This window comes from Sesamum indicum, linkage group LG6, assembly GCF_000512975.1.
Source record: "Sesamum indicum cultivar Zhongzhi No. 13 linkage group LG6, S_indicum_v1.0, whole genome shotgun sequence".
NCBI lineage: Eukaryota > Viridiplantae > Streptophyta > Magnoliopsida > Lamiales > Pedaliaceae > Sesamum > Sesamum indicum.
The window spans coordinates 8193242-8207709 of record NC_026150.1 but is presented as its reverse complement, the minus strand read 5'-3'; the positions used below and the strand labels follow the sequence as shown (position 1 = coordinate 8207709).

General features: G+C 34.6%; 3 protein-coding genes across 5 annotated transcripts in view; 2 read left to right on the top strand and 1 right to left on the bottom strand.

The window, feature by feature from the left end:
• Positions 272-3839, top strand: LOC105164075. Of its 3 annotated transcripts, none has more exons than XM_020695096.1 (3): positions 272-560; positions 2121-2168; positions 2256-3839. In XM_020695096.1, the coding sequence occupies exons 1-3, from the start codon at positions 465-467 to the stop codon at positions 3492-3494; spliced, it is 1383 nt and encodes a 460-aa protein (XP_020550755.1). In that variant the 5' UTR covers positions 272-464; the 3' UTR covers positions 3495-3839. The 3 variants fall into 3 exon arrangements, with proteins under 3 accessions (XP_020550755.1, XP_011080936.1, XP_011080935.1); XM_011082634.2 differs by having other exon boundaries at positions 273-560; positions 2055-2168; XM_011082633.2 differs by lacking the exon at positions 2121-2168 and having other exon boundaries at positions 274-560.
• On the bottom strand, positions 5023-10064 carry LOC105164074 (ubiquitin-conjugating enzyme E2 4). Its single transcript, XM_011082632.2, has 6 exons — positions 9793-10064; positions 9617-9696; positions 8936-9050; positions 8779-8831; positions 8526-8654; positions 5023-5355 (listed from the first exon to the last, which is right to left on the bottom strand). The coding sequence occupies exons 1-6, from the start codon at positions 9834-9836 to the stop codon at positions 5225-5227; spliced, it is 552 nt and encodes a 183-aa protein (XP_011080934.1). The 5' UTR covers positions 9837-10064; the 3' UTR covers positions 5023-5224.
• Positions 14109-14468, top strand: part of LOC105164073 — a 4295-nt gene continuing 3935 nt past the window's right edge. The window contains exons 1-2 of the mRNA XM_011082631.2: positions 14109-14191; positions 14278-14331. The gene's annotated coding sequence lies outside the window, so the exon portion shown is untranslated. The remainder of the gene's footprint in view (positions 14192-14277; positions 14332-14468) is intronic.

Genomic DNA, 14468 nt, shown 5'->3' with positions numbered 1-14468 from the left:
ACCATCACGCGGATTTTACATAATCTTAAAAATTGTAATTAATTTATTTTATTTTTATTTATAATTATAAAAAATTATATATTATATATATAAAAAACGACGTGCTGCGAGAATTAGTAATTAAAAAAAAAAAGGGCTCGGTGTGAACCTTAACACGAAATACAGTGGAGAAGCCCTTTTTGGTCAATTTACCACCACGAGAAAAGATTTAACGAACTCTACAACATATGAAGCCTCAGTCCCGTAACAATACTCATATAAAAAACAAAACACTTTTTAGTCATTGCCGTGTTTGAATAATAGTTGCAGCATATGCATACACAATTTCGCTGTCCCTGCGCACCCTTTTCCTTTTCATTTCTCCTCAATTTTATACATACAGATTGAATTTTCATTTCTTATGCAGTTTCTTCTTTCATGAGGATCATTTTGAGGTGAATATTGTTTGGTTGATTGGGTATACGATGAGAAGCGGTGGAATTAATGGAACAGACTCGTTGGAGACGATAAACGCTGCAGCAGCAGCTATTGAAAGTCGAGTTCGTCGAGCTTCGGTTCAGGTGATTTTTTCGTTTTGACAATTTTGCTTTTGTATTTTCGTATTTTATTGTGAACTTTTCATGATGTAATGTTAAGCGTCTGTGATGAAAGTTAGCACAGGATTATATGCATTTCCTTTCTCGTTTTTGGCGGAATCACGATTGTTCGCTGCTTATTTTTGTCGGAGAATTGGTGATTCACTTACTTTAAGTTGCTCAGTTTCCTTGTGATTCTTTTGGCGTGAATATTGATAAGAAGATGGTTTCTGCGAAGTTGATGTGTGGTTTCAAGGACTGTTAGACCCTTTTCTTACCATATTTTGCTTTCTATAACTTAGAACATGTTGTTTTTCTTAGGTGTCACTTTTGTGGATTTTTCTTAATAGGATAATGTAGTTATTAAGAGTGAATTGGACTATGTAAGAGTATTAAAGACTATGCGTCGAGGAGTTTTTATCTGTGAGTATCATAGAGAACTACACAGAGTTTTGAGTTGAACATGATATTGCCAACAACTCCGGTGAATGTCGCAGGTTAGTCAGTCATGTTGCTATTATTCGTCTCTTTTGCACTTGATGCCAAGCTCTCTGAGATTTTAACTTAGCGATTATTTTCTCTAAAACCCCTACATTGGCGAATGCAAGATACTGGAAAGAAAAGAGCATAAATGCATTGAGCCACTTTCTGCTGCTGGTTTGATGGAAAGTGGCACCGTCACGGCTGATCTTTATGAGATTGCTTAACTCCCTGTTTGTCACTTGAAACAGATCATTAGCTGCAGTATTGTGTCAGTAGTTGATTAAATTCCTAAGTTTGAATATCCTGTAACATTGCATTCTCATGTCTTATGCCATTCTACCCTTTCTAAGGCTAGGAACTGAAGAGAAGTATTTAGCAGGATTTTTAACTGTGCTTTTCTGAAGATGATTGAACTAACCAAAACCTGATTTTTCAGGGGCAATTCTCTCCATAAAATTCTGGAATTGAAAAATAGGTGTCTGTTCCTCTTAAGTAAATGTTTAATCTCTGCTGTATAATGTAACGAGGAGAACGGGAGTTTCAGTAATGACCGCTAGAAAATATTTGCATAAGGTCTTGCAGTTTGGCAACTTGTTATGCTGGTCTTGTTTGTTTTTGCCCTTATCATGGTACACTCAAAATTTCATTGACATGAGAAGGATTATGAGAAGGATGATACAAACAATAGAAAAGAGGAAAGCCAAATCACTGAAACAAAAACAATGGTCCAGAAAAAACAATAAAAAACATCCTTGTCACATATCCTTTGCCTATCTAGAATAGAGTAAGGCGAGTTCTTGTTCTCTTTAATCGATACTATATTATGGTCTGGTGCTTAAGAGAAATTTCGGTTAATGATTTTCTTTAAGTATGCTCCTAAAAGAATATCATTCTCATGTCTTGTCTGTTTGTGATCTCCAAGTTACATGATTAGCATTTAGGAGTGATTTCTTTTCAGTATGTTTGATGATAAAATGATTTATGGTCAACATGCAGCAATCCTTTGGCCAAAAGAAGAATTCACAAGATACAGCAATTCTGATATATTTTCTTTATGTTTAGTACTTTGAACTTCAAAGGCTTCAGCTCACGGCCCTCATGCATATTCAAGTAATTTTGTTTTATAGATTTCATTATATGCAAAAACATCATATCCTACTAGGATTTTGTGTAGTCATTCTTTACTGTCATGTGCAGAAGAGAAGGTGGGGAAGCTGCTGGAGCCTTTATAGGTGTTTTGGATCTTATAAGCACAACAAGCGAATCGGACGTGCTGTAATTGTTCCTGAAACTTCAGCCTCTGTGATGGATGTTCCCACAGCTGAACATCCACCCCGACCACCTCCCCTAGAACTGCCTTTTGTTGTGCCGCCTTCCTCTCCTGCATCGTTCCTTCCATCAGATCCTCCTTCCTCAGCCCAGTCACCAACTGGCGTGTTATCACTCACTTCTGTATCTGCAAACATGTACTCCCCTGGTGGACCACCTTCAATTTTTGCTATTGGCCCTTATGCTCATGAGACCCAGTTAGTCTCTCCTCCAGTCTTCTCCACCTTCGCCACTGAGCCATCAACTGCCCCATATACTCCCCCGGAATCAGTTCACTTAACAACACCGTCCTCCCCCGAGGTGCCATTTTCACGGCTTCTTGAACCCACCCTCCAGAATGGTGAAGCATGTCAAAGATATGGCTTCTCCCAGTATGAATTTCAATCCTATCAACTTCAACCTGGTAGTCCTGTTAGCCATTTGATCTCACCAAGCTCAGGCACCTCATCACCTTTACCTGAGCTTGAGTTTGCTACTGGAATCCCCTTTTTGCTTGGGTTCACAACCGGTCACCCACCTAAACTTTTGGATCTTGACAAGATAGCGCGTGGGGAATGGGAATCACGTGAGGTATCTGGTGAAGCGTCTCCAGATGCCACGGCCACGGAACCTAGATCTTCTAATTGTTGCCATTATAATCGTCAACATTCAGATGTTGCTCCACTTCCGAAGATACCTAATGAGCTGCAAAATGATGAGACTGCTATAGATCATAGAGTTTCTTTTGAGATTACTACTGAAGAGGTTGTAAGATCTGTGGAAAAGAAGCTACCGATCTTGCATAAAGCGGTGCCTAAACCTATCGAGTATGTAGGACACACAGCAGAAGAAAGACCAATCAGAACGGAAAATCTAATAGGAGAAACCTCCAATAACGCATCTGAGACAGCCCTTCCTGATTGCAAGAATAGACAGAGGCATCAGAAAAACCAAAAGATCACTCTTGGTTCAGGAAGAGAATTTAACTTCAACTCTATCAATGGAGGAAATCCTGATGAACCTAGCATTGGGCCTAACTGGTGGGTGAAGGAGACAGTTCTTATAGACGATGGAGGGCCAAGAAAGAACTGGTCTTTCTTCCCCATGATGCAAACAGGTGTGAGATAGAAGATACAATCCTCAAGGAGAATTTGAATTCATCCAGTGCACCTGAGTATACAGTCAAATTACATGGTAACAGGTAAATAGGTTGCTTAATTAGGTAGTTATGTTTCTGATGGCAGGCTCGCTCTTGTAGCTTTTTTATAGCATTTCTAACCTAACTGTAGCATAAAGAGGGGAACACAGTTTAATTTTAGTGATCAATACAACTATGATTAGACGAAAATGTCTTATTATAGTGAAATCATTTAGGTATTTGTGTTTTTTCTCTATGTAATATATTATAGCTAGAACAGTCATAAACATGCCGCCCCTCACGTCAATGACAATCTTTGGATGACAATTTTGCCAGTCGAGCTCTCTCCCCTTCTGTGATGAACTCTCCAGGAAGCTATAATATATCGGCAAAGCATCTTGTATGTTTTAACTTGGTGATGCTAAACTAGCCTACTGATGAGCGATGTACAGTTGGGGTTGTGCTTGCAAAAACTTGAGTAGGTGGAGAGTGTTTGGCCAGTGTAAACCAAGATGTTGATTGATTGATTGGGGCATGAGGATCTGCAATTCTCTGTATAAACCCATTATCTTATTTCCTTTGCCTGAACTCAAGTGTATAGCCAGCCCCACCCACTGTGAGAGCCAATTCCAAAACTGACCCAACTAAAACAAAAGGCAACCTCAAGTTATGAATTTGAACTGCCTACTAATCCATGTCTTGGTTAACTTTCTAATTCAGCTATTCTGTAAGCGACTCACTCCTAAAATAATAAATTCTAACAAATTGATCTTGGAAAACTCAATTATGATTTAGGGTTTTTTTTTCTTTTTAGCAAAAGTGTAAGATAAACGCTTATTTATTTATTACTGAAAATAAACTTTTTTTTTTTATTCTGCAACTTACAAACGACTTTCTACCAACTTTTACAACTAATTGATAAAATTACAAATAGTAAATTGTTTTTCCAATCATTCAAATTTTGTTTTTACTTTAACTTTTATTTTTAAACACTCCCAATTTTATTAATACTTGACTCAACTTTCTATGCAATTTTTTCTCACCCCCAGAAATAAAATCTATTGAGAAGCCCCCTTAAAAGAAAGATTGTCTGAGCCTGACTAACTTTGATAATAAAAATATATATTGGGAAATTTGATTTCAGTTCATTAGATACTACAAATTTTTGTTTTTGAAAAATAAATTCCGCGCCTATTACTAGTAGTATATAAATTTAAAAAAATTACATTTTTAATCTCATAAAATAATATAGAATTCAACACTTTTAGTCTTCTACCTTACAAAACTTTTGAAACTAAATGTATTACTTTTTTTTTTTTATTTTAGAACCATTTTAAAATTTTCGTAAAGCATAAAAATAAATGCATTGTGTGTTTTTATTGAATAAAATTTTGAGATTATTTTGAGAAATATATTGATTTCTCATCCTAAGGGACTAAAAGTATAATTTCACCGCATATCAATGTCTTATTCTGCTCATAATGCAGAAGACTAGCTCTGAATTGAAGGCACCAAGTGTAGTTTTACCCACCCAGAACAACTTTGATAATAAGATCAAGAAAACAGAATGTATGAATACACAATAACAGTGCAGATTAAACTGAAAAATCGACACAACTTCTTCCTTTTAACTGCATGTGATCTATAGTTTATTGATCACATCAACAACACATCATGTACAAACAGACGGGGCCGAGAATTTCATGTCATATTTGCCTACTTATGGATCAGCTTTTCCAGCAACCTCGTCGTCGCTGGAGCCATATTCATCTTCACTCAGCTCCTCATCACTAGATTTCTCGTCAGGTGCAGCTCCAGCATCTTCAGGCTTTGCATATTTCTCGCAATACTCTGAAAGATGATGTCTTAGAAGAGAGTTCGTAGAATGGGACAAACTCAAAAGAGAGTAGAAATTAGAGCAAGTTATTGTACAAAAGAAATGTTGGTGATTCAGAATAGAACAACTTTATTGAGCTGATTAATAGTGGAAGTCCGGGTCACCAAACAAGAGGTAAAGTTAAACTCTGTCGATCGTAAATTTCAAGCAACAAAAGGGCATAGATAGACAGCTAGAGTTTACATGGAAAATCCCTAAACAAATTGGAGTAAATGGACAAGGTAGCACGGGGTTAGTAAAAAGCTTTCTTTCTACTACTCACAAGAACAGAACAATAGGAAACCTCTCTCTTTTGGAATAGAACAAAGCACCTCACAGATTTATCTCTAACAAGTTAGGACAACTTGATGTGAATGACAATGGGATGTTTAAACCTCTCCATCAACCTCCCTCATACAGGTACCAAGAATTAATTCCTGCCACCAAAATTTGGTGCTAAACATATTATGATAAGGTAACAGGTAGAATGCATTAAGAAAACTAGTATGAGAATCATTAACATTTGTCAAGTGATGGTCCAAGTTAGGGGTCCTCTTTCAGCATAAATCTCAGAGTGTGACACGTTCAGTAGCGTAGATTCTTACATGGTTTAGCAACAAGGTAAGCAGCATTATACAACCAAGATAGAAAAGAGGGTCAGGAAACACGTTTGATTTTTAATTAACTATTCAAGTCGGATAAGTGCTGTATTATACCTGTACATTAGCTTAACCAAGTGGTTAAATGATGACCAGCTAGAACACACAACCACAAATAGGCCAATTTTTAGCACAGATGTTCTATTGCTACAATTTATTCTTGGAGCCTATATAAAGGGATTCAGAAAAGGGTTTAAACATCACATTCTCATTCACATCTTCTGGTTTCTCCTAATTTAAGAGAAGACAGAAGCTTTCTCTACTCTAGGGTGAAGTTCCTATTGTTCTTTTCTTGTATAAGAGAAAGAAAGTTATATTCCCACAAAGACTTGGTAGTGAGGACTTTCTACCTTATTCGTGTTTTTACCCTCATTTGTTTCTAAAATTTTGTACCTGTTTCACTTTCATCTTCCACAACTAGTCTATTGTATCTATCTTGAACTTTGCAGCTATCTCATCCAATCACAATTTATTGACTTTCCACTTCTTAACTATGACTTGTGTTGTTGATGACTCAAGAAATCTTTTCCGATGTGGAAAACCAGTGGAAACTATACACAAAGTACACTAGAGTCAGTAAATTCACCATCTGTATATATGAACTGTGCCCCAAATGTAACCTGGTACCACTTATTGGCCCAAGTGCGGCAACAAGAGATGAGAAAATGAAAATGAAGTACAACAATTTTATGCAGAAGACCACTAAACAAGTCAGGATAAGAACCAAGCAAATTAACAAGGTGTCACCTACAAATTTATTGAGAATAATAGGGAACTTCTCTCTCTTGATATAGAAGACAAAATACCTCGAAAATTTATCTTTGAGCTAAAAGAAAGTAGAAGATATTAATGACAATGAGATGCTTACACCTCTCCGTCAAGCCCCTTTATATAGGCTCCAAGTTTGCATTTTGTATGTAGCTAAAAGTTGATCAACTTATGATTATTTGTTCTACTTGATCATCATTTAGTCACTTGGCCATCATTTAGTTTACAAGTCTAATCCAACATAAAATTCTCAGATCCATTTCCAACTACAAGCAACCTTTGTAAATGACCATCCACTGAGGTTGTTCTAGGTCATCTTCCATGCCTATCCTTTGCTGGATGTCAAACAATGAAGCACCCTATACCATGGAAAAAATTGTTCTAGTTTCCAAAATCCTAATTTCTTATCCCAAAAATCCAAATAGTGGGGAGATAGGGTTAGAAATAGAGAGCACTCCACCAATTTCAATCAGCTTTTTCTTCTCTCCACTTCACCAGCCAGTATGGCAAAGCCTCCAAGCCTTATCATCTCTTCCAACCCCCAACCCCCACTAACACTGCAGAGTTTCTCTGACTGGCAACAATCTCCTTTCCAGCCATGAACTCATCCATATTACTCTTTTGACTTTTGAGAACAGATTGCTTGTTGGACACAGGTTGAAAATATCCAAAAAAACATAGACTTACTGGAAGGATACGTAGTGCCCCTAACTTTTTTTCTTCTTAGCATGATATAAAACATGGTTCATAGTCAGAACTTTCCACAAATTGCAGTAGCCAGAATACACTCCCAAGAACAAAATATATCTAATGGAACAAGTGGAGAGTGAACTTACAGCTGAAAAACCCAGCAGGCAACAATCCGTATGTGATATATCTTTAGTTTCATTTCAAAATGGAACTTATCACCAACTTCTCATTCCAAATACTTGAACCTGGAATTTCATAAAAATGGAGATCTAAACTTAAACTTGCCGCTTCTTTGTGGCCAACGTGAGGTTCCCTTTTTGCGAGATATTGAAGGTTTCCACGAGAATACTTAATCTAAACCCTATTCATCACTTTCCTTTTAATCAAAGTGCCTCTAATCATTTCCACACTAGATGTCATTGAATGCACTACAAAATCATATTCCCAAACAGTATATTAGAAAACTCACATAATTCAGGAGGGAAAAATGATGAAACAAAAAAGTTGGATACTAAATTTCAGATGTTATCTGGGTTAAGAATTAATGGCAACACATGCCAATAATAGATATATTACCGATAAAACGGGTAATTTTTATGTTAAAAACTAAGAAAGCAATTCACAAAAACCTGAATACTCATTGAAATACGATGAATGTAGAAACTCATAAGACTCTCCAACGCCACAGGTTTATGTAATTCTCAAAAGTAGCCCCATAAAGAGCTATACGTGCTACATCACATAAAGACTCATCCAATGAATGTTTAGGTAAACCAAGTCATATACCTCATGGCAATTGACTCGGCCAAGCCGGACCGAGTGCCTCTAGTCACAATATGGCAAGAGAAAGCAGGATTGAACTTTTGCAGAAAAACGAATAAATTGATAATGCAATTCGAATTCTAATTTCACTACTATATCACATGCACAAGAGCAGAATTATTAATGAAGCCTTTTGAAAGTTTCGGATAATACATATAAATAATCTCAAAACCAACATTCGTTAATATTGTTTAATAAAATGCTACCTTTAACTCTCTGTTCATATGCATTTCGATCACGCATCATCATAGCTGCTGCCTCCCCATTCAGAGGATCTGATGGATTAGGGTACAAAAGCAGTTGCGGAAGAAACACTTCAAACACGTTTACAAGGTCTGTAAAGAAATAAACAACTCAATCAAACTAATGGAACAATCATTCTTGATCTATTGAAGCGAAAACACCCTGGTAAAACAATAACTTACTCTTTTTCAGAAAGGGCTAACACTACTAACTTACCAAACATGGGACTCCAGGTTTGATTGATAACGTCTAAACAAACAGAGCCAGACCTGCAGCACAATGCACAAAATCATCAGAACTCAGATGTTGTTGCTCAAACAAGCATCCGATAGCACAATGAGCAAATAGCATCAACATTATGTACATCACTCACATCTCATCAACATTTGGATGGTAAATCTTGTTGACAAAACCAATGGAAGGAGACTTATACGGGTAAGCATCTGGCAGCTCCACCCTTACCCTCCAAACACCTCCTTGATAAGGACCTGTCACAGACAATTTGCCAAGAGGCGCCCAATAGAAAGCAATTAACTAAAGCACTTCATTATCATAAAGAAATATACCGAACACCTATATTGGCACATCTACAAAACCGATAGAACAAGCAGATTTTAGTGATCCAAAACCCAAGTTCAGAATAAACTCTCAGCCTGACACCAGATGTATTAAAACCAGCAGAATGTGCACAATCTTAGCCATTCTACAGTAGAGAGAAATGACCCTCATCCAACTCCCAATATCAATAAAAAATATAAAACCAATGCTTTTCAACATTGAAGAAGAGTAACAAGTCCACAAACAATCAAAGCTCCGGGTTACCAAAGTTCTATCCAAAATGCAACTCGAATTAAAAGACCATTATCTCCTCAATTTATCACTAAGCTTCAGCTCAATCATCAAGTCCCAACAAGTCAAACATGAGCCGAAAACAATAAAGAAAAAGAAAATTGAAAAAACAGGAAGAAGAAATTAAACCAAGCCCAGCTCCGAACAAATAAAGAACAGATCATAAGCAGCACAAAAAAAGTGGGATTTTTATGGAAAGTATTACTGTCTTTGGGTCCATGGAACTCCACATAGAACTCTTGCATTCCGTCATTGATCATCTCCACCTTATAATCACTCATCATCCTATCACAAATCATCAAAAGAAACACAGACTTACGATTCCAAAAAACAAGAAGAATATTTACTAAAACAGTGAACAAAAAGTCTCAAGTCATTTACAGTTTCATCAAATCCATTTCCCTCCGTTTGCTTGGGGAAGACATGCTTCTTGATTTTTCTTCTTCTCCTCCTATGTTTCTTTCTCAATTATTTGGTACTTAACTCTGCTGATATATATATATATATAATTTATGTATATATACACACAAGTTGAGCGTAGGTATGTACACTTTAGTGCGTGTCTGTGTGTGTGTGTGTGTGTGAGAGAGAGAGAGAGAGAGTGATGTCAAGGCGGTTCAGACATGAATGAGCAAAGTGGGGATTGAGCTGAGAGGTTTTCGGCTTAAATTGCAACTTCTTTAATAATGTTTCTCAATGTCTTTTTATTCTTAAATGGGCCTTTTCTTTTCCAGATAGCCTAAATCAATTGGGCTCGGCCCATCTTCACTTGGGCCTCCAACTCTTTTCAATTATCAACTGATTTTTTTATAAAGGGCGTCCACTTTTTGATTTATCGATTGGGATCCACCCATCCCAAAAAAAAAAAAAAAAAAATTAAAAAAAAAAAAAAATCAATTGGTTTTATTAGTATTTTATGATATATACATATAAATTTGTACATGAGATCAAATAGCTAATTAATTATTAGTTATTGGTAATCTTCTGTAAGTTTTATGCCGTTAATAAATGCAAGAACTTGAAATAGATGATATCATTATTTTGTTATTATATATTTTCAGAGTCACCTTATTTTATTTTAAATAATATTTGTTTAACATTTATATATTATTACGATCAGCTTTTACATAATTTGAATCAATATATATATTTTTCACAATCTTATTCGTAAAAAAATCATAAGTTTTTATATTTGTTTCTATTATTTCATAATAAATAGATAATCATGTACACATTGTAATTGATATCTCACATTTGCTAATTATCACTACAGAAAACTGCATTTATTATGAAAAAAGTAGTTGTAACGAAAGCATAAGTTATCACCGAAAAACTAATATAATTGCACGAGTGATTGACTTTATACTAAAGATCGCAAAAACAACCCAAATTCAATTAAATCGCAAGTACGAGTTTAATGAATGTCGGGGTTGAACTTGTGCTAATCTTTTCCAAAACTGTAAATATTGAGTTGGACCCCTTAAAATACCTAAATTGACTCAATCTGCACTAGCTACACTTCTAGACATTGTCAATAATTGGTTTTTGGGTATCAAAATCTTAGAAGTGGCTTTAAGTACATAAAACATTTTGTGCTAACATAGTTCGAGGTTGTAATAAATTGTGAATAATTATAATAAATTTCAAAACAGTCCCTTTGTGATTTAACCTAAATTTATCAAATCTCTCTCTCTTTTTTTTTAAGCATCTAAAATAAAGTTTTATTTATTTTCTTTAATCTTTTAAATGTGCCCTAAGACGTGAGTCAAAAAGGAGTAAAATATTTCTGGTTAGTAAGGATAAGATCCGACAGCTTTGTACTGGACACGTGTACTTCCTCCTAGCCTTTGTCGTGTGTGAAAGCCGCTATCGGCTACGAGCCGCCTCTGTTCAGCTTATTCGAGATGAGAGTTACCCTTTTTACCCCTGATGGAAATCCATTGGTGGGGGGCAAAAGTGGGAAGAGTAGAAAAGATGTGGAGCGTTGGAGAGGTGTGTCGGAGATGGATGGTACAAAGAGATGGGCGTCCTCATCACGGAATACTAGGTGGTCCTGTCCTCCTCTTCAACTCTCCCTCTATGGTTTTGGGCCTTTTGTTGCTTAGCTCCTTACCTACCTTCCAATAATTATAAATGTTTGGTGGCATTTAAGAATTATTAGTTTCTACATTTATTTCATCTTAATTTTTAGGATATATATTACAAGTATTGAAATATATATATATATACATACATCTTAGTTACTCTGTATTTTTAAGGACAGTCGAAATGGAACGAGTTATGTCTTTTTATAAAGAGGGTTGGGAGATTTGAATCGACTTAAATATGAATTCACTTATAGTTGTCGATATATGACTTTGTGGGCATTTATAATGGTTCAAATTAAGTGTTTTCGCTGAAAATAAGTTGAAATCGGTGTTTTATTTTATTGCTTCTACTTTTGAACTGCTTAAATTAAGTTGAATTAAGTCAAAAGTTATAAACAATCTCTACCAACTGCTGCAGTTTATTAGTAAAATTATGAATACTAAAGGGGCATTTGCTATAACTTTCGCTTTTCTGTTGGAAATATGTTGCGGAAAAAATTATAAGTTAAGTAGTACTAAAAGTTTGAAATTTTTGAGAATATAAGTCTACAGTAAACTAGATAACTCTTAAAATAAGTGTTTGCAACACTTGTTTCAAGCACTCCAGCTTCAATTTTTTTCCCCCACTTTTAACTTTTGTTTACAAACACTCATAATTTTTACTACTCCTTAACTTACAAAATTTATTTACAGCTTATTTCCAATAGAAAAATAAAAGTTATTGCAAACATCTTTTAATTGTAAAGGAGAGATTTTTGGTCTATTTTGCATTCTGATGGGATTGTAATGACGAGCTCGAGCATTGGTAATAAGTGCTACTCAAACCAGATACTTCACAATATAACGTCTTAATTTGGCTATGCAGAGAGTTGCTATGACGATCGTCCTTCTCTTCCCTTTTAACTTGTATTACAATTAGTATGCAATTGAAATAGAGTGATCAATCACATTACAAGTTAAGTAGTAATATCAGATTGTCAAAGACTAAAAAGTTTGTAATGATAATTGTGGTTTACTTGGAATGGAATGAGAGCATTATTGTCCTTTAGGCTTTAGGTAAAGTTTGTTACAATCATTCTAATCTTACATTATTGGTTGGTCGTTATGAAAGAAAGGGACAAAATAAGAGGACTGCACAATCTTAGGTAAGATTATGATTGCAATAAATTAAATTACAACGGAATTTCTTATAATTTATTATAATTGTGAAATATTTTATTGTTATTTAAAAAATTATAAATATATTCTAAAATTAACAAATCCTCCTTTATAATGGGCTGTCGTGAGATGATATTTGTTAGACGACCATTATATTTGGAGATTTTTTTTTTTTTTAATAATAGAGGGGTATTTTGTAATCATTACAAATTTTAAGAAAGTCCGTTGTAATTTATCCTTATAATAATATAACAATTCTCACTTAAAATTGCTAATCGCAAGAAAATTGGGTTATGAAATAAATGTAATGAAAAACTCTCTAATGATTTTATGGATTTATTTACTCCAAATAAATATAGGATTAAAATTAACATAGTCGAGAAACAAGGATGGGGGTTATTTATTTTTTTATTATAAAAAAAATAAAATTATATTAATATAAATTTTTAAATATATTAATAATAATATAACGAGTCACGATTTATAATCGTGACTCAATTAAAAAATTAATTTTTTAAATTAAAGCCCAGTTGTGATTACAAATCACAACTTGGGCAATTTTTTTTTTTGTTTAATCAAATTTTGTATAATTAATTTAATGTTTCTATATGATGATAAATATTTAGTATATTTTAATTCATTACGAAAATAACTTAAAAATAAAAACATACGTAGTGAAGACTTCTTATGGGACAAAATTTTTTGGTTTGACTTTTTAAGTGGTAGTTTGTCATTCAGTACCTTTGTTGATGTGTTGGGTATGAAATTATTAATGTATTTTATATAGTTAGTTTTCTTGACGTATTTTATGAAATATCTGATCATTTTATCCAACAAAATGAAAACGTTAAAATTTTGATTTGTTGAGAGATAAATATAAATTGAATGCACATTTAATATCACCAAACACGTTTGCAATAATTTGAATTTACATTATAGATATGAGGTTCGATTTTGACAATTTTTAGTAATTACGAATCCTACTGTTTTGGTAGTGATAATTATTTATTTTATTATTAAATACTTTCAAATTTAAATATTGATGCAATATATCAAAAATTAAATAAAAAGATAAATAAGAAATTAATATTTATAGAACTCATATTCATAATTTTTTAATTGTGAGATCTCAACTTTGTTAATTGAGTAAATTTTCATTGAGTCGTTTGTGAGTGATAATAATTAATTAAAAGAATAAATATCCAATAAAAGAAAAAAATTGAATTAGAGGAACAACTGTAGTTGGTAGCCTTAAAAAGTAAAGTCCTGACAAGTAGGATTTTTATCCAGAGGAAGCGGATAAAACTTCACCAGCGCGGCTCTCATGCTAAGCCGAGCTGGTGCAACCTACCACCCGTTTAGCCGGTAAAAGGATGGACAAAAGTAGCAGCAGCGACCGTACGAGCCACTGCAATTTAGCAGTAGCAGGTTGTTCCCCAATCCCCATTTCCATGGCAGTTAGTATGCATTTACTGCGTGCTCCCATACCCTCCCCTCTCTCTCTCACTCGCACTTTCTCTCTCTTCAGTTCAACAGTAACTACTCGCCTTTGAAATTTGAAACTCCCTTTTGCATTTTTCTCTGTTGTTTGTTTGCTAGTTTTCGTCTTCCTCGCCTGCAGGTGTTCGTCGTTTCCTCTCTCTAGAGTGGAGATTTGGTTGTCCGTACGGGTCAGGTAATGCTAGTTTTTTGAAATGTCATAATGAGCATATTGTATGCGGAGAAAATTTCATGTTTGATCTGTTTTTGTGTTTTATATATATATATATATATATATATTTATCTCTCTCTTTGAAGTGGTAAGTGAGTGTG

What these genes read in the sequence shown, in the direction of transcription:
- LOC105164075 (XM_020695096.1), top strand. Translation starts at nt 465, where the DNA reads ATGAGAAGCGGTGGAATTAATGGAACAGACTCGTTGGAGACGATAAAC. An exon ending in TTCGTCGAGCTTCGGTTCAG is followed by an intron (nt 561 to 2,120) that starts GTGATTTTTTCG and finishes CTTTATGTTTAG; the next exon opens with TACTTTGAACTTCAAAGGCT. An exon ending in CGGCCCTCATGCATATTCAA is followed by an intron (nt 2,169 to 2,255) that starts GTAATTTTGTTT and finishes TGTCATGTGCAG; the next exon opens with AAGAGAAGGTGGGGAAGCTG.
- LOC105164074 (XM_011082632.2), bottom strand. Translation starts at nt 9,836, where the DNA reads ATGTCTTCCCCAAGCAAACGGAGGGAAATGGATTTGATGAAACT. An exon ending in GAAATGGATTTGATGAAACT is followed by an intron (nt 9,697 to 9,792) that starts GTAAATGACTTG and finishes GATTTGTGATAG; the next exon opens with GATGATGAGTGATTATAAGG. An exon ending in ATATGAACAGAGAGTTAAAG is followed by an intron (nt 5,356 to 8,525) that starts GTAGCATTTTAT and finishes ATCATCTTTCAG; the next exon opens with AGTATTGCGAGAAATATGCA.